This window comes from Neoarius graeffei, chromosome 15 (assembly GCF_027579695.1).
Source record: "Neoarius graeffei isolate fNeoGra1 chromosome 15, fNeoGra1.pri, whole genome shotgun sequence".
NCBI lineage: Eukaryota > Metazoa > Chordata > Actinopteri > Siluriformes > Ariidae > Neoarius > Neoarius graeffei.
Window position 1 is genome coordinate 71,850,727 of NC_083583.1, and position 19,257 is coordinate 71,869,983.

At 43.0% G+C, this 19,257-nt stretch overlaps 1 protein-coding gene across 1 annotated transcript in view; it reads right to left on the reverse strand.

The window, feature by feature from the left end:
- uchl5 (ubiquitin carboxyl-terminal hydrolase L5) overlaps nucleotides 1-7,105 on the reverse strand; it is a 70,269-nt gene extending 63,164 nt beyond the window's left edge. Inside the window, exon 1 of the mRNA XM_060941828.1 lies at nucleotides 6,895-7,105. Within this exon, the coding sequence (XP_060797811.1) occupies nucleotides 6,895-6,970 (76 nt within the window). The 5' untranslated portion in view covers nucleotides 6,971-7,105. The remainder of the gene's footprint in view (nucleotides 1-6,894) is intronic.
- Between the last annotated feature and the right edge of the window lie 12,152 nt (nucleotides 7,106-19,257).

Sequence of the window (19,257 nt, forward strand, 5' to 3'; positions counted from 1 at the left end):
TTTTGCAAATGAATGGAGAACTGAACAAACAACTGAAAAAGTCAGTCAGACTGTTTCAAAACAAATCGGCCACAAAATCAGCCTTCAAGAAGTGAGAACGCAGACGGGCAAAATGCAAAGATCATCATTTGGATACAAAACACTACTTCTTGTTTACCTGCATTTAGATTAATACATATAACTTGTGGCGGCACGGTGGTGCAGTGGTTAGCGCTGTCGCCTCACAGCAAGAAGGTCCGGGTTCGAGCCCCGTGGCCGACGAGGGCCTTTCTGCGCGTAGGGGTGGGCGATATATCGAGATTTGCGATATATCGATATGTTTTATGAACACGAAAAAGATTTTGGCATATCGTATATATCGAGATAATGCTCTAAATTAATATGATTTCGCCACTGTGCTTAATTTCCTTCACTGTGCTATGGTGCTGCCCGCCCCGCCTCCTTCTTGTGTTTGTACCCCCTCCCCTCGCGTGTAGGCGGCGTGTTAACTCATTCAACATGGCGGCGCCCACAGAAAGCCCGGAGGCGGCAGAACTCGTACCAAAAAAAAGGACAAATGGCTCCATTATATGGAGATATTTTGGTTTTAAACCGTCGGACGAACAACAGAAAGAGGTCTACTGCCGGGAATTCAAGAAATTGGTGGCAACCAAAGCGTCGAGCACCACAAACCTGTTCAACCATTTACAGGTACGCCACAAACTTTTGTACGAGTGTGCCAGGCTGAGAGTTAATGCGGTGAGAGGAGTTTGAGTTTTGTTTTTAAGGAAAAGGAAGGCAATATGTACAAGTCAAATTAACATTTATGAAATGAGTTTTTTTTTTTTTTTGTTACTTAAATGTTTAAGACGCACTTTATAAGAACTGCCTACCCTCAGGTTTTATATTTGTAATTAAAATAAGGCAATATACTACTTCTTTGGTTTGATAATTCATGTTAAAAATGGTGCACAAGCACTTTGTTACTAGTACCTGTCTACCTCTAGGCACTTGGCTGCCTACCTGTTTGCACTTCAATAAAAAAAAAAACACACCTTGCTGAATTTGGTGTGTCTGTTTTTTGGGGGTTGTTTTTCCTGCATAGACATCGAGATATATATCGTATATAAAGATTTTTTTTTTTTCTCCATATCGCCCAGCCCTATCTGTGCGGAGTTTGCATGCTCTCCCCGTGTCCGCGTGGGTTTCCTCCGGGTGCCCCGGTTTCCCCCACAGTCCAAAGACATGCAGGTTAGGTTAACTGGTGGCTCTAACTTGACCGTAGGTGTGAATGGTTGTCTGTGTCTATGTGTCAGCCCTGTGATGACCTGGCGACTTGTCCAGGGTGTACCCCGCCTTTCGCCGGTAGTCAGCTGGGATAGGCTCCAGCTCGCCTGCGACCCTGTAGAACAGTATAAAGTGGCTAGAGATAATGAGATGAGACATATAACTTGTATCGTGTGTTTAAGTTAGCAGTATAAGATTATTTAATTTGCTCCAGAATGTGATTGTCTCCGTTCATATGATTATTTAATTAGCCTTTTACATTTTATCAGTGAAAAGCAACATACATGTACATGCATGCATTAAGTTATAAGACCTATCCTGTTTTAATGAGAGTCAACCCACAGTGAAGTCAAATCAGTCTTAGTTGAGCAAGTCAGTAACATTATTTCTTACTTTCACCATAAATTTATAACTTTGGTCTCGAGCTGTCAAAAGGCCTCGGCCTTAAAAAGTTCCTGCTGTGACGTCACGCACTCAGGGCTGGCTGGCTCAGCGGGGCAGCTCGAATGCCAACTTTGCGGTCGATTTTAACTCTCAAAAATACACATTTTTTTAATTTACATTTATGCAGCACACAAGAGTCAAGGCTGGAGATGCTATCCAATCAAATTTATTTAAAAATAAAGGTTCCACATATCTCCTTTAAATATAAGGCAATTATTTTAATACTTTTACACTAAGTATATCTTGATCAAACATTTAAGTATAAGCTTAATATACTTACTTTTCAGTATAAGCCAAGTATACTTACGTATAACTTTATTAAGTATATATAAGTAAATAAAAAGTAAACTGAAAGCATACGCTCATTTTTAGTTTAAAAGAAGTATACTAGAAGCACACTTGAATAAGCTTCTTTTTTGTAAGGGACGATGTAAACCGAGAACATAAACAGTCGAGTTGCTCCAAGCGACCGCTACCTGACGTCATCACATACGTCACCACCGCAGGAAGCCCATCTGACATTTTAAAGACAATTCATTTTTCTCAAACACTATTTGGTCTCCGAAAATGAAAGTTTGATTTGATTTTTGAAATCTACAACTAAATATAAAATAAGTTTGAGAATAAATCTGCTGGAGGATCCCTTTAAATAACCATGTACACTAGTGTTATTGTATATAGCACTTTGTTTTGCAGACATACTAGAGTCAAATGAAATTGTGCCTGAACCCCTCCCAGCAGAGACGCACACTGAAAGTGGTTGCCAGATGGAACTTACTGGGTTACAAATATTTCAAATGGAGCAGTGCAATAGAGGTACGACTTGTGAATTGGTGAAACTTAAGAAAAAAAAAATATTAGAAGCCGATTTAACTTGATCAGATTGCCAAAGTATGCTGTGCCTTGTGTAATTTATCTCCACTGATTGTTCCTTTTGATTGGAGTGATTTTACTTTGTCTGTGAAAAGAAATTAGCATAAAATAGTACAAGAGCGGCAACTACAATTATCAACAGTCCATAATTAATTAGACACCTTTTCAGATTTACCAATATTTAAAAAAAATAATAATTTACAAAAGGTGAGTTTCAGTTCCAACAGTTATTATTGGTTAATCAATCAATCAACCAGAAGACCCCCCCCACTCTTTGATCTTGTTGTCTGATGACACAGGTCGTTACCGGAGATGGAATTTTTTTTTTAAGCACAATCAACTATTTTTTTGGAAAACCCGGACGTCATCATCGCAGGTAAGCATGGTGGAAAGCTCATGGACATGTTTTTACTGATCAAATTCACCGATATTTCATCTCCTTGTCGAAACCTACTTTGTTTCTTACTCTTTCATTTGACAGTCACCATTTTTTATCTAAACGTGCATTTGAGAAGTCACGTGAGGTGTCGATAATAGTGATCACTTTCACCGGTGTCCACCATTATCAACACCCTGTGGAATTAAGTGACACATTTACAACTGTCACACATCACTCTGTGTAACATTGTTGAAGTCGATGAAGTACTTTTTATTTAAAAAAAAAAAAAAGTGCTGTGATTTATATACATTTTTCTGATTCATAACAGAATGGAATGCTTAGAGTATTTGGAATCCTATTGCAATAAATAGAATTAGACCAGAATTAAATTCCTAACATATTAAAAAAAAAAAAAATTACATGCTTGAAATATTCAGATTTTTCTATTCCATTCAGATTTTTTTTTTTTTTGCAGTTTGTTGTAAATATCTACCACATATTATAATATCAGTAGACATTTTATATTTTGGTTCGAGGAATGACATGCGACCTTTGACCTGGATTTTCATGTGGTTACAATGTCCATTGCCTGTTGACATTTAATGGTAAACTACAAAATGTCATCTATGAAAATACTTAGAAAGTGGAACAAAGATTTGGCACAGGTTAAACATCAATTCATTTGGTTAGCATGCTCCCAACTCATTCGTGAAAAACTTCAAGATGTTGCCAGGCGAGCCTACCGTAATTACCATAGTAGACAGTCCAACCTCCGCAGCAATGCAGAAAGAGGGTAAACAAACACTGCTTTACTATACAGGATTCATGTGAACATTACCTGAGGATGCAACAATGGCGGGGGGGAACCTAGCCTGCATCAATCCCCAAAGTGCAAAAAGGTAAGAAGGTAATGGATAAACGCCATTTGACACACGGGGACAGACCTCTCATGGGCTGACTGGAATGATCCTTCGGGTACAAAAACGGCACATGCGCAGCTCGTGTGCTCTGAACATTCTGAAGAAAAATGTCACTGGTGCTATGGTCCATTTTGTCAAACATGGCCGTGTATTGTAAGTGATGTCACACTTTACGGAAACCATTCGGAGTTCTTTTAGGTATACAGGAATTTGTTTGTGGAATCGCCGACCTCGATCAGCGCAGTCTAGTCAAACACGATCATTTTAAGAAACAGGTGAAAGTTTTTATGGAGTAAATTCCAAAACCAGTTTTATAATGTGTATATTACTAATTTTTAATAATTTTGGTGCCATTTCTGTAATCTAGTTGTACTCTGATCTGTTAGCATTTTTTTTTATGAGTTTTTCATTATTGTTTATACAACTTTGTCAATTTATTATTGTCTCTTATATTTTATTGTTTCCTGCGGTCATCAAGAGGACCACATTGGAAATAAGTGTATTTTATACTTTGTGTTGTCCTCGGTGCTATTTATACTGTATCTTTTACATGTATGAATTTTACCAAATAAATCCATACCATACCAGCAGCTCGGGTGTTTCCAGCAATATTTCCGCCTTTTTCCGTACAAGTGCATCCTGCTGTAATGCTCACATGAATCCTGTATAGTAAAGCAGTGTTTGTTTACCCTCTATCTGTGTTGCCATAGAGATTGGACCACGGTAATTACGGTAGGCTAGCCTGGTGACGTCTTCATGAGGAAGGTTTTTCATGAATGAGTTGAGAGCATGTTAACAAGTAGTATAACACATAGTTTCAGCCTCGTTTTACAGGTAAGAGTTCAGGTTTGTCCATAAGTCAGGGTTGCAGCTCATTAATACGCCATTTCAGATATACAGTTGGGGGGGGGGGGGGGGGGGGGGCCCACACCCACATTGTCACCTTAGTAGACCTTTCGCTTTGCCCCTTCAGTACTGAAGTATACACTCAGCCTTGCACCCAAATAACGTCACGCATCGCCCTTCCAACAGGCAACATGGCAGCCTCCTGGTGGCATTAGAGTAGCGATATAAAAACGCTTGTAACTTTCCTCATAAATGGTCAAACATGCCTCAAACTCTTCTTACAGGCTCTCAATATTACAAGCTACCAACCCATGCATGTATTTACTTACATTTTCTATTCCTTTAAATAAAAAATTGTTTTGTTAACTTAATACCACATATCAAATACTTTTTTATAAAATCAATCATCTGGATGTTGAGAATTGTGGAATGGTGTTGATAACTGTGGACAAAGGTGTCAATACTTGTGGAACAGTGTCACATGATCTAATACGCCAAGTAATCGGGAATCAACTCATTTTTTTTCCAGTGGAAGTTTGAGTAATTATTCATACACAATTTACATTTTGAAAGTCTTTTCTCACTCATGAACAAAACTCCTCCACTTTCTATAAACACTTTCAAAAAGCGCAAGCATCCCCCCAAGGGAAAAAAAGGGACCCCCCCGAAAATATCGGCATAGTTCGAACACTGGGTTGGAGAAAGTAATGGCAAATAGTGAGTGCACAAACCATAGAAGGTAAACTGTACACAGCGCCAGGGCAGTGTGATGGTATTTCTACTTTTAGATTGTGTTAGCTTATCAATGAACACACTCGTCACTCGACGAGTTTCAAGTCTTTACGACGGATACTTAAATGTGTGTTAGGTATTATTGTTGCAGTCTAAGCAGTCATTGTAGCAGCTAGATGAGCGAGAACCGAAAGGGTCTGTGCCATAAACCGTTATTTCTTCATGTCCAAAATGGCGGTCGCGTTTACGAAGGTCACGTGAGTGAAAAGGGTCTATAGCCAGAAGGCAGTGGCGACGATATCTTGTGACCGACATCGTTGGTGCACTACTTGCACACGTGCGTAGACATAAAGCATAGCGACATACACTAGTATATGCACTTTTAGACAATACACGCGGAGAGAGGGGCCGCTGCGTCCGTTCGCGCTGCCATCTTGATAATCTAATAAGGTGTCGCTAATTGTAGCCGCCACTCTACTTATGTACATGTCCTTGCAGTTTGGATTTGTACATCATCCAACATGGCAGCAGGTGCATATGTCACACTGTCAGATGGTTGCACACGAGGAATAAAGTTTGTAGAGGGCGTCGTGGCTCAGGTGGATAAGGCGCCATACCATAAATCCGGGGACCCGGGTGCGATCCCTCCCTGTCTCTCTCTCCCGCTCATTTCCTGTCTCTACACTGTCCTATCCAATAAAGGTGAAAAAAAAAAAGCCCCCAAAAAAATCTTTGAAAAGAAATTAAAGTTTGGATGGAAAAAATAGGGTGCCTAAGACTTTTGCACAGTGCTGTATATGAAGTAAAGGCTAGAGAAAATAGTTAATCTTAACATTACACTCGTTACGTTATAATAAGCAAGTTCGTGTTGTTTTGTACGTTATGCAATAATAAAAGACAACTCGAAGCGTTTTCTGCGCATGCATGTTACACATCAGGTAGGGGAAGCGAATCAGGTAACCACAGTCCTGCCCACCCAACACGAATCAAAAAAGGAGAAAATTGCATAGAAAATCTTGATCAAAAACCACCGAGATAACAAGAAGCCAGTTACAAAACTGACTTTAAGCTGAAACGCGAAACAAAAAAGGCCACACGCTAAGCAGCAGCTTCATTTCACGTGCGTTTGGGTTTTGGATGGGGATTAGCGGTCATGCTAGTTAGCTCCATAATGATAACAGAGACATTTAGTTGACGAGCAGTGAAAGATTAGCAGAATCACTCCAAACGCACGGCCACTCTCAAAAACCGGGTTTTCCTGTGACTCACAACACTGCGAACTACCGATATCCAAACCTGCATATGATACTCTAATAAACAGTATGTTAAAGAGTTTTCTTGCCATGTGTTGACTGTCTCTATTTTAAACCACTGTGCAATCCTCGCTCTCCCCCTTAGCATGCTAAAGTAGCTCAGGAAACACGCAGTGCTTACCAAAGCCTTTTATCAGCTCTGTGAAAACTCCGGGGTCACTTTCCATGAGACACCACTCTCCAGCACTTCCTGCCATTTTTATATTTTACTTATATAAAAGAGAAGTATTACACCATGTAATAAATAACAGAACGAGCAGGCAGGGTTACTAAAATATTCAAACACTGCCAAGCATTCATTCACGAACACACTAGCATCTTTTTCTTCTTCTTAACGCTTTTGTAGAGGGCAGACCAGATAACGTTGCAATTACCGCCCCCTGTTGACCTGGAGTGTGGAGTGGCGCTAATCCCAGGGTTTACCAAACTTTTTGGGGAAAAGGACCCCAAACGGGCTTTTCATTCATTTTCTATTCGCCCCTTTCACATATCCCACAATCCACTGCGCAGTTGGGAACTTCTGGTAGCCAGGCCCAGGCTGCTGATAATGGTACAAAAACCACTGGGCTCCATCCATCCATTTTCTGTAGCCACTTACCCTGTACACAGGGGTCTTCAATCCTATCCACAAAGGGCCAGTGTGGCTGCAGGCTTTCATTCCAACCAAGCAGGAGCTACACCTGATTTCACTTGTTTAATCATTTCACCCTCGTCTCCAGTCAACAATCAAGTGAGCCTCCAATTTGGCTGTAATGAAAGCCTGCAGCTACACCGGCCCTTTGCGGATAGGATTGAAGACCCCTGCAGTGTCGTGAGCAAGCTGGAGCCTATCCCAGCTGACTATGGGTGAGAGGCGGGGTACACGCTGGACAAGTCGCCAGATCATTGCAGAACTGATACAAGTTGTCTAATGAATCGCATCCAAAGCCCACATCCAGACAGACATTTTAACGTTGCACAGAGCTTTCACACTGACCTGATATTAACTGTTCTCCACACACTGGGATGTTTTTATCATCCAATGTTCTTGTTTAACTGCAGCTCGCCATTTTTTTCATCTTTCTGGGTTTGGCCGGAAGTGGTGAAAAGGCAAACCAATCTTATCTCTACATCTGTTATTACATGCACTACAGGTCTCTTTCAGTTTCAGGTGTTCTTTCAGATGTAACTTCCTTCCATCCATCCATTATCTATAACCACTTATCCTGTGCAGGGTCGCAGGCAAAGCTGGAGCCTATCCCAACTGACTATGGGCGAGAGGCAGGGTACGTCCTGGACAAGTCGCCAGGTCATCACAGGGCTGACACATAGAGACAAACAACCATCCACACCTACAATCAATTTCAAGACCTAACCTGCATGTCTTTGGACTGTGGGGGAAACCGGAGCAAACCCACGCAGACACGAGGAGAGCATGCAAACTTCACACAGAAAGGCCCCTGCTAGCCACTGGGCTCAAACCCAGAACCTTCTTGCTGTGAGGCAACAGTACTAACCACTGCGCCACCCTAGAGGTAACTTCTACAAGTTTATCTGTAGATGTTTACTGAATTTGGCTTACAATCACTTGTGTACACTTGTGCCGGTCATTGTCAAATAAACAAATCCACAGTTGCGATGACATCACGAGATCTTCACCTTCACCTGTCCTCCTCATGCCTCACAGAGCTCCTCCACCTCTCCTTGTTGGCCGCCATGACCCGCACCTTGTCCCATGTACTCCAGCCCATCTCTCTTCTTTCCTGTTCCATAGTCCGTCTCGATGTTGTTTTTGGTCTTCCTTTTTTCCTTTTCCCTTCTGGTGCCCAGGTCACTGCCACATTACAATCAGACTTGTAGTGCTTCATTCAGCCGAGTTAGTTGTCATTGGTTGGTAAGGGAAGGTTTTGCTGTGTTTTTGAATGAAGCAAAGACATCACATTTTTAAATTTACCAAAAATAATTAATCATTGAGTGGTTAGCGCTGTCGCCTCACAGCAAGAAGGTCTGGGTTCGAGCCCCGTGGCCGGCGAGGGCCTTTCTTTGTGGAGTTTGCATGTTCTCCCCGTGTCCGCGTGGATTTCCTCCGGGTGCTCCGGTTTCCCCCACAGTCCAAAGACATGCAGGTTAGGTTAACTGGTGACTCTAAATTGAGCGTAGGTGTGAATGTGAGTGTGAATGGTTGTCTGTGTCTATGTGTCAGCCCTGTGATGACCTGGCGACCTGTCCAGGGTGTACCCTGCCTTTTGCCCGTAGTCAGCTGGGATAGGCTCCAGCTTGCCTGCGACCCTGTAGGATAGAATAAAGCGGCTACAGATAATGAGATGAGAGAGAATTCATCATTGGGGGTGCCACGGTGGTGTAGTGGTTAGCACTGTCACCTCACAGCAAGAAGGTCCTGGGTTCTAGCCCAGCGGCCGGCGACGGCCTTTCTATGTGGAGTTTGCATGCTCTCCCCGTGTCTGCATGGGTTTCCTTCAGGTGCTCCGGTTTCCCCCACAGTCCAAAGGCATGCAGGTTAGGCTAATTGGTAGCTCTAAATTGACTGTAGGTGTGAATGTGAGCATGAATGGTTGTCTGTGTCTATGTGTTAGCCCTGCGATGACCTGGCGACTTGCCCCCCCCCCCCCCCCCCCAAAAAAAAAAAAAGCTCAGCAGTTAACAATGCTGAAAGTATCTAACAACAAGGGTGTACTACCAGTCCAGTCAGTTATGTAGCCACACATTAATCTAACAACTCTTAAATGAATTTAAAAAAAACCTAATCACACAATACTTCACTGGATCTTTGTTTTATTTGCAGAATGATTAAAAGTTATAACAGTAAATGCCACCAAAGGTCACCAAACATAATAGGCCTGCATGAAAATTGAGCACCTTTGCATTGGGCTGAAGAGAACAGATTTTTATCAAGTAGCTTACTTATTACATAAAAGAAAAATGCCATTTCCAGATTTCTACATTAACAAAATTCTTCCTTTAGAATTAAAGGTAAACAAAACTTGACTCTCTTGTCATTTTTCATTTTAAAAAGGGCAAAAAGAAAACAGGCTTCCACAAAGTGCTAAACACTGGAATTTACACCCCAGTTAGTGCCCACTGATGGGTCTTCTTGGTGGCAAAATCATTGATGAGGTCCTTAAAGTCCAGTTTTCTTGCCAACTGACTTTCAATGGCGAGAAGGGCAAGGCTGTTCAATATATCCTGGCTCATTGTTGATCTCAAGTAGTTTTTAACCAATTTAATCTTGCTGAAAGCCCGCTCACCACCAGCAACAGTTACAGGTAAAGTGCAGAAAATCCTCAATGCAATGCACATTTCTCCAAAAATGCTCTGTAGCTGCAGCTTATATATGGCATTAAGGAGCTGAAGAGGGGACAGGTTATGAGGAAATGTGGCATTATGTACTGTATTTAGGAGCAGCATCTCATTCTCAAATTCAACTGTGAGATCTGGGTATGTTCTTGTCAGAGCCCGGCACGTTGCTTTTATCTGTTCTTCTGTCATATCTCCCAACCTCACTTTGTTCTTCTACGCCCTTTTTGAGGAATGTATTGTCGGACTTAAACCAACATTGAAGAGGTGAGATCGCTCCTTTTTTTCCCTATTTTTGCTGGTGGGATTGTTTTTGTTTTTGGAAAGCAGTGAAAATATTTTGTAAGCGCGTTTCATGAACCAAGTTATAGGATTTGTTGACAACTCACATTGTCGCACTTCTACCCGGCGTGAAGCACTGACAGTCATGTGGTTGTGACGTCATCGTAAACAAATCCATTCTACTCATCCAGACGACTTCGCAACAGCGCCATTGCCAGATTTTTCCACTCTGGAACCCGTTCTCAAAAGATTTCCTTTTGGGGCACCCAAAATGCCGGTGCCGTGTGGACGCCAGGCCGAAACGATAAACAATTTTATCAGATTCACCTGAATCCATTGCCGTGTGGACAGGGCCTGAGGAGGCTTCAGTGAGAAGAGAGTCCCATTCATTGAGGATAGCCTGCATTTTCTCCTGTAGAGCCTTAATGTTTTCAGCCTGAATATGCAAAGAAATATCCCCTGCCTGAAGGATCAGGTTTCTATTCTCAATGCACTGCAGCACCTTTACCCACACAGTATGAAGAACTACAGCATCAAACTTCTTGAAATAATTGTGTAGGCCATTTGCCTTAGATTTGGCTTTGCTTGTAAGGTTGCATGTGTCTAACACACCTTCTAGTGCCACCAGAACAGAGGGTAAATGATGGGCCACAACTCGCACAGCAGCAATCCGTGCACCCCACCGAGTGTCAGACAATCTATGAAGAGAGCATTCTGTTTCATTTTTCAAGATTGCCCATCGCTCTGGACTAGCACTGAAGAAATTGTAAAGGCGATTAACACTACCAAAAAATGTTGCAACCTCCGGACATGATTCAGCTGCGTGTACACCTACCAAATTTAGGGTATGGGATGCACAGGGGGAGTATATCGCAAACAGATTTGCTTTTAGAATCTGAGCTTGCACGCCTTTCAGTTTCCCTGACATGTTGGCTCCGTTATCATAACCTTGTCCTCTACAGCCTTCTAATGATGTGCCACTGTCTTGCAGTACAGCTTGAATCATTTCAGAAATGTCTTAGCCTGTCTTTTTATAAAAGTCTTTAAATTGACAGACTCTCTCAGTTATCTTCCAAACACTGCTTTCAACATCTTGATGCACATATCTTAATCACAGTACATTCTGTTCAGTGTGGGAGATGTCTGGTGTTGAGTCACATATCACAGAGTAATAGATTGCAGTTTCTCTTTCTGCCAGGATGGTGTTCAGTACTCTTTTGCCACAGACATCAATGAACTCATTCTGTGTCTCAGGACTCAGATAGTGTGTTAGCCTTGACCCTTCCTTCTTTTGCCTTACTTTCTCCAAGTGCTCTTCTAAAACTGAATCATATCGTGCCAGCAACTCTAAAGTCCCTAGAAAGTTTCCATTGTGTACATCATCTAGATTTGAAGTTTTGCCTCTGAATGGAAGATTTCTTGATGCTAAATGAAGGGTCACATCCAAAAGCCTCTCAAAAATCATTCTATTCTTTTCTATTTCTGTCTGTATGTGAAGGAAGCCAGAATAGCTTCAGACCCGGGCCCCAGTGGTGTTCCATACACCGTGTACAAGCGCTGCCCTCAACTTTTCCGTCACCTGTGGAAGATTTTGAGGGTGATCTGGCGCAGGGGAAAGGTTGCAGGCCAGTGGAGATGTGCAGAGGGTGTGTGGATCCCAAAAGAAGAAAACTCCAAGGACATCAGCCAGTTTAGAACCATCTCGCTGCTAAGCGTTGAAGGCAAGATATTTTTCAGTATCTTATCACGACGGCTAATGGAGTTTCTTCTGAAAAACGGCTACATTGACACCTCTGTGCAGAAGGGCAGGATTCCTGGAGTGCCTGGCTGTCTGGAACACTCAGGCGTGGTGACACAGCTCATCAGGGAGGCACGCGAAGGAAAGGGAGATCTGACCGTACTGTGGCTGGATCTTGCCAATGCGTACGGCTCCATACCGCATAAGCTTGTTGAGCTTGCACTCCTGCGGCATCATGTTCCCAGCAAAATCACAGACCTTATCCTGGATTACTACAACAATTTCAGGCTAAGAGTCACTGCTGGGTCAGGGACATCAGACTGGCATTGACTGGAGAAAGGCATAATAACCGGCTGCACAATCTCCGTCATTTTGTTTGCCCTCGCCATGAACATGATAGTCAAGTCAGCAGAAGTGGAGTGTAGGGGACCCTTGACAAAATCAAGAGTACGCCAGCCCCCTGTAAGAGCTTTTATGGACAATCTAACTGTCACCACCACATCTGTCCCAGGCAGTAGATGGGTCCTTCAAGGCCTAGAGAAGCTCATCACATGGGCAAGGATGAGTTTTAAGCCGGTGAAATCTAGGTCTCTAGTGCTCAAGAAGGGAAAAGTGACGGACAAGTTCCGCTTCACTCTGGCTGGAACCAACATCCCATCTATTATAGAGCAGCCAGTTAAGAGCCTGGGGAAGTATTTCGACTGCAGCCTCAAAGACTCTACATCAATCCACAGAACCAACAAAGAGCTGGAGGACTGGTTGAGGCGCGTCGATACATCAGGCCTACCTGGGAGGTTTAAGGCATGGATTTATCAGCATTCCATATTGCCCCGGGTGCTGTGGCCTCTGCTGGTGTATGCGGTGCCCATTACAACAGTTGAGGCCATGGAGCGGAAGATAAGCAGCTTTTTGCGAAGATGGCTTGGCCTACCCCGCAGTCTGAGCAGTTCTGCCCTGTATGGCAGCAGTAACATCTTGCAGCTCCCGTTCAGTGGACTCACTGAAGAGTTCAAGGTGTCCAGAACACGGGAAATCCTGCAGTACAGGGAATCAAGCGATGAGAAGGTGGCATCTGCTGGTATCCAGGTACGAACAGGAAGGAAATGGAGGGCAGACAAAGCTCTGGAGGTGGTGGAGTCACGGCTGAGGCAGAAAGCACTGGTGGGGTCCATAGCCTCAGGGCGCGCAGGTGTGGGCTACTTCCCGGCAACCAGGGCAGACAAGGCCCAGGGTAAAGAGCGACAGCGCCTTATTCAGAAGGAGGTGCGGGCAGGTGTGGAGGAATAGCGAACTAGCAGGATGATGGGAATGGGGCAACAAGGAGCATGGACTAAGTGGGAGAATGTTCTGCAACGGAAGGTCACTTGGTTCAACCTCTGGAGAGCAGATGTTCATAACATCAGATTCTTAGTCTAGGCCGTGTATGACGTCCTACCAAGCCCAAGTAACCTCCATGTCTGGGAAAAATAGAAACACCATCTTGTCCCCAGTGTCCAGGATGGGGATCCCTGGAACACCTCCTCAGCAGCTGCCCAAAAGCCCTTGGAGAAGGGCGCTATCGTTGGCGCCATGACCAGGTCCTTAAGGCAGTTGCTGACAGCATAGCCACAGCCATCAGCACCACCAAGAGCCATAGCAGGGTACAGACCATCAAGTTCCATAGAGCCAGAGAGAAGCCCGAGAAACAACTACGGGCAAGGTCAGGCCTCCTCACCACCGCGGCTGACTGGCAACTACAAGTAGATCTAGGCAAACAGGTGAAGTTTCCAGCCAGGATAACATCTACGCGGCTCCGACCAGACATGATCCTTTTGTCAGAATCCACCAAGCAATTGATCATGCTGGAACTCACAGTTCCTTGGGAAGCGCGCATGGACGAGGTCAACGAAAGGAAATGCGCCAAGTACCAGGAACTGGTGGACGAGTGTAGGAGTCAGGGCTGGAAAACCTTCTGTGAACCTCTGGAGGTGGGCTGCCGAGGATTTGCAGGGCGGTCCCTCTGCAAAGTTCTCTCAGTGCTGGGCCTCACAGGGGAGGCGAAGCGGAAGGCTATCAGGTCCGCGACTGAAGCCGCCGAGAAAGCCACAAGGTGGCTATGGATTAAGAGGGCAGATCCATGGGCGAGTGCTGCTGGGACACAGGCCGGAGTCTGATCACCTCCAGTCGGGTCACCTGGGCGAGGGTGTCTGATGTTGAAAGACCCGAAACACCCAATGACCCCAGGTTACATCACTGATGATGTGTCCCCGCGCATCCGTGAGATGTATCTTTCAACTGTCACAGTATGATGCTGAAGCTGCCTAAACAATGGAAAATAAAATACCATTTTGGCAAAAATGTTGGCATCCATTAATTTCTTGTATTAAGTAAAAAAATAATGTAAAGTGCACACAGTCCTTCACTGTAAACATAACACACTTTCAGTAACAGAATTTAAGCCTACATAAACACTGACTCGCACATCATGCAGTGTTGCCAGATACTGCTGACGTTTTCCAGCCCAAAATATGTTCAAAACTCGCCAAAATGCACTTGAAACCGCCCAATCTGGCAACACTGCTCACATGCTGCTTCTCTTGAACGTATACATGGAAGTAAGGCGGAAGGTAGTTTGTCGACGTCACCTCAAGACGACGCCAACGATTGGTCAAATTTGCGTGAAAGTTGCAGTGATTGGATATAATTGCAATACCGCCCTGAACTCGTGGGGATTGGTTGAATTTGCGTTGAAGTTGCAAATCGCAACATCCTAGATGGTTATGTTAGCCTTTATGAGCTAACGTTAGCCGGTGTTATGTCCCTGCTGGAATCGTCACAAATTCACAAACATATTACTGGCGATTTTTAAGTCGCTGCTCATGTCTACCACAGCGGTAGATATGAGGATGCTGTAATGAACTTCACTTACTGAAGTGAATATAAACAAACTGCATGGAAATGCAAGTGAATGATTTACGTTTAATGTCATTTCTTTAACCCTTATGCCTCACTAAGGACATTTTTGGCTTGTCACTTGTTAATTTTCTTTATTATTTTGACTGTGTTCATACATATAGAAATATAATAAGGTCAGTAGAATATAAAGTATGGCAAATGTGCTGTACATTAACTCCACAAGTAAATGTAACACTTATGTTTCCAACACTCACACATGCACATTTATTTCTCAATACACATCCCACTCTAATCTAAGGGGAAAAAGAGGCACAGGGGTTACCTTCCTCTAGTGTTAGGGTCGGCACCGACCCGTTTTTAGGTTTAGCATGCATAAAAGTACTACATAAATTTGTTTATTGCATCAAGACTTTTTGACTTTGTCAGGAACTTCTATTTAAACGAAATAAAATCCAAAAAAATAATTTTACTAAATTATGAAATGCTCTGGTGAAAATTGTGACCTTTGTGTTGTTAGGGTCAATTTCGAACCAGTTAAAATATAAGATTATAAAACAATAATAAATGCCAAAACTGAAATCATAAACACACAATCAGCCTACAGCCAGCTCTTCCTCCAACCACTTGAGCTTCAGTCAGGGGCTTTTCTCTTTGCCTGTTTGACAGAACAAACAAAGACAGACATGTCCAGGCATGTAAGGCCAATTGAGTTTAGAGTTGGTGACTTGCAGAGTACACATCTCCAATTTACAGCATGCAACAATGAGAAGAGGACTGAATGTAAGCCAAGCTCTGGATCATATCTTTGCTGATAATGAGGCAGAGGACACAGAGCAGTATAGCGATGGAGATGAGCAGGTCTCTGAGGAGGAAGATGATGTGGCGTATCAACCGGAAGACAGACACATCTGATCAGTCTGATGAGGTCGTCACCGGTGCTGAAGCTGCTCCTGCTGAAACATTCAGATCCAAAAGTGGCTACATCTGTTGGCGCTCAGTACCTCCTGACGTACATGGCAGGACAGCTGCTGCAAATGTCATCAAAATGACCCCTGGGATCACAAGGTTTGCTGTGACGAGAGTAAGTGACATCAAGTCATGTTTTGATCTGTTTATGCCATTGTCACTAAAAAAAGTCATAATTGCTATGACAAACCTTGAAGGAAAAAAAGTCCATGGCAACATGTGGAATGACATTGATGAGGAATGCCTGGATGCCTACATTGGTGTTCTTCTCCTTGCTGGAGCGTACAGATCCAGCAATGAGGCCACTGATAGTCTCTGGGACGCATCGACAGGCAGGAATATTTTTTGAAAAAAAAAAAGACTTGTTTTTTTGCCCTTTTCTTGAAGTAAATATATATATGGGTCGAAATTGACCCGAAACACCATAGATGTTACTATAGTTGATGATATTAAAATTAAAATATATATACGTATTTTTTGAACATTTAAGAGATGTGATCTAATACCCCTTAGTAATGGTCAGGTAACAGAACAACCTTTTATTTGTTTACATTATTCTCTTGAGGCGGCACGGTGGTGTAGTGGTTAGCGCTGTCGCCTCACAGCAAGAAGGTCCGGGTTCGAGCCCCGTGGCCGACGAGGGCCTTTCTGTGTGGAGTTTGCATGTTCTCCCCGTGTCCGCGTGGGTTTCCTCCGGGTGCTCCGGTTTCCCCCACAGTCCAAAGACATGCAGGTTAGGTTAACTGGTGACTCTAAATTGACCGTAGGTGTGAATGTGAGTGTGAATGGTTGTCTGTGTCTATGTGTCAGCCCTGTGATGACCTGGCGACTTGTCCAGGGTGTACCCCGCCTTTCGCCTGTAGTCAGCTGGGATAGGCTCCAGCTTGCCTGTGACCCTGTAGAAGGATAAAGTGGCTAGAGATGATGAGATGAGATTATTCTCTTGAGGTTCATTTGACCACTTTTTTATATTGAAAACAAGGGGTATGCTGTTAAAAGAAAGGCCCAGGGGGCCACAACAAAAATATTAAAACCAATCTTTTCATGGATAAGGGAGCCTAACAAGGTAACCAAGAGGTAAGAAACAAATTGGATAATAAATAATTGTTTTTAGGGTATTTTATGGCTGATTTAAGACACGGGTCAAAACCGATCCGTTAACATAAGAGATAGTAACAGAACGCTAACACCAGAGGAAGGCTATGTACCATGATGAATATTTGTTTGAGTATTGATGACTCTCCACACGTTTATTTACCTATACATTTTTCTCTTTACAGGTAATCTTGCGACTGATGGCAAGGCGGAGATCACACGGCGATAGACCGGCAAATAATGCCACCGGAGCCTTAAATTCAGCGACAGCGATGCTGGAGGCGATGGTGCCGCAATCAGAGCCTGGTAAGTTTCTTTTCAAACATTTTCGCCTTGCATAAAGTTTTTTAGTGAGTGACCGTTACTAGTTACTTCAGTTAATGTTTGTTTGTATAATGTTATAATGAAATTTGGCGCATAGTTTCATTAACTAGTTCATTTTTGTAACTGTGTGAACTTAGTTCAAAATTTTTCATTATGAACTGAACTAGCTCATTTTAAAATTTGTGAACTGAACTTTGAAATAGTTCATATAGAAAGTGAACTTTCCCAACACTGGCTGTTTTTATGTGGTTTATAGAGTTGCCCACCATCGGGGACGAGGACCTGTCGTCTCCACTCCACTGCAGCTCTCCTGCATCATCCAGCAGCTCAGGACAATCGCAGCAGACCAGACCTGGTAAGTTGTTGTGCTGAGTATCCAGTAGTCTGTCTCACCAGATACTATGTAAACATGGATATATACCTAATAGTGTGACTTTATAATATAAATACATGCTGTAATAAGTGACCAGTCATTCATATAAAATCCCCTACCAACTGTAAACAGTTAACTAATGCTCTTATTGCTGAGCTGACATGGTTCTTATATTGTATTGCTGAACCTGTGTTAATCTACTTATGACTTAATAAAAACTTTTAAACTCATTATTCTGTTCTTGTACACAGCTAAGAGGAAGCGAGACAGCAACACTGAGCCCCTGGACTACCTTGAGCGGGCGGACAAGAGGTTCCTGCAACACAGCAAGGAAATGAACGATGCCTTGCTGCACAAGCTGGAGGCAGACAACAGTGCGTTCCTCAGTATAATGGGGCGCATGGTGTCTGTAATGGAGGCGCAAGCCAGAAAATAATCGTACCACTTTTCTTGTTTGGCACCTTTGCACTGTTCACGTCACTTTATGTTGTGTTTCTACGCCCTATGTAAATAAATGTTTTTTCTAAAGAGACATGTCTGCTTGTATATGTTTTCACTAGTGATGTAAAATTTATTTTAACTGTGTAATAAGTACAAGTAAAGCTGGTTAGAGCTTGTGAAAACAAATAATAATAATAATAATAATAAGTTCAATTTATATAGCGCCTTTCACAAACCCAAGGACGATTTACAAAAGAGTTACCACCAAATAAAAAAAAAAAACTAGGAAGAATAGTGTGAGGTAAAGAGAAAAGTTTTCAAGTTAGCTTTGAAGGAAGAGAGAGTGGAACAGTCAAAGTGATTGTGGTAACGAGTTCCAAAGTTTAGAAGCAGCAACACTGAATGATCTGCCACCCATAGATGCCAGTTTAAAACGTGGAACAGTCAGAAGTCCACAGACAGAAGATCTGAGGGAGCGGGAGGGACAGTACAAATGAATTAGCTCACAGAGATAGGAAGGAGCGAAACCATGAAGAGCTTGTAATGAAGTAATGAAAGAACAACAAGCTACCTTTTATAACACAGATGTTGTCAGTCACTTTATTTACAAATAAAACGACTCATTTCTATGAACTTATCGAACTGAACAATTAAACAACATTGACATGAAGTAAATAGCAAAATAACCAAACAAATTACTCGTTCCCTCTGTTAAAATAGGCCATTAAAGCGGCTCTAATGTCAGCCCCTTCTTGACTGCCATGTTCAGGTAATGCCTGACGAGGAGGCTGGATGTTGGCATGTCTGTCTTGGTGCTCCTCAGTGAAATTGTCGCCATGTTCCTTACAGACGTTATGAAGGACACAGCAAGTCAGCGCCATTTTCTTGCACAGTTCCAGCTTGCAGTCATTTCTTTTTAGTAGGCACCTCCACCGTCCTTTCAATTTCCACAACCGATCGTGCACTGCTGAGTCTGTAATTGTAGGTGTGTTGTTCAGGGGTCAATCTGCCAGTATCAAAGGGCTTCATCAGCCAGTTCTGCATGGGGTAGGCTGGATCACCTATCAGGTAATGTC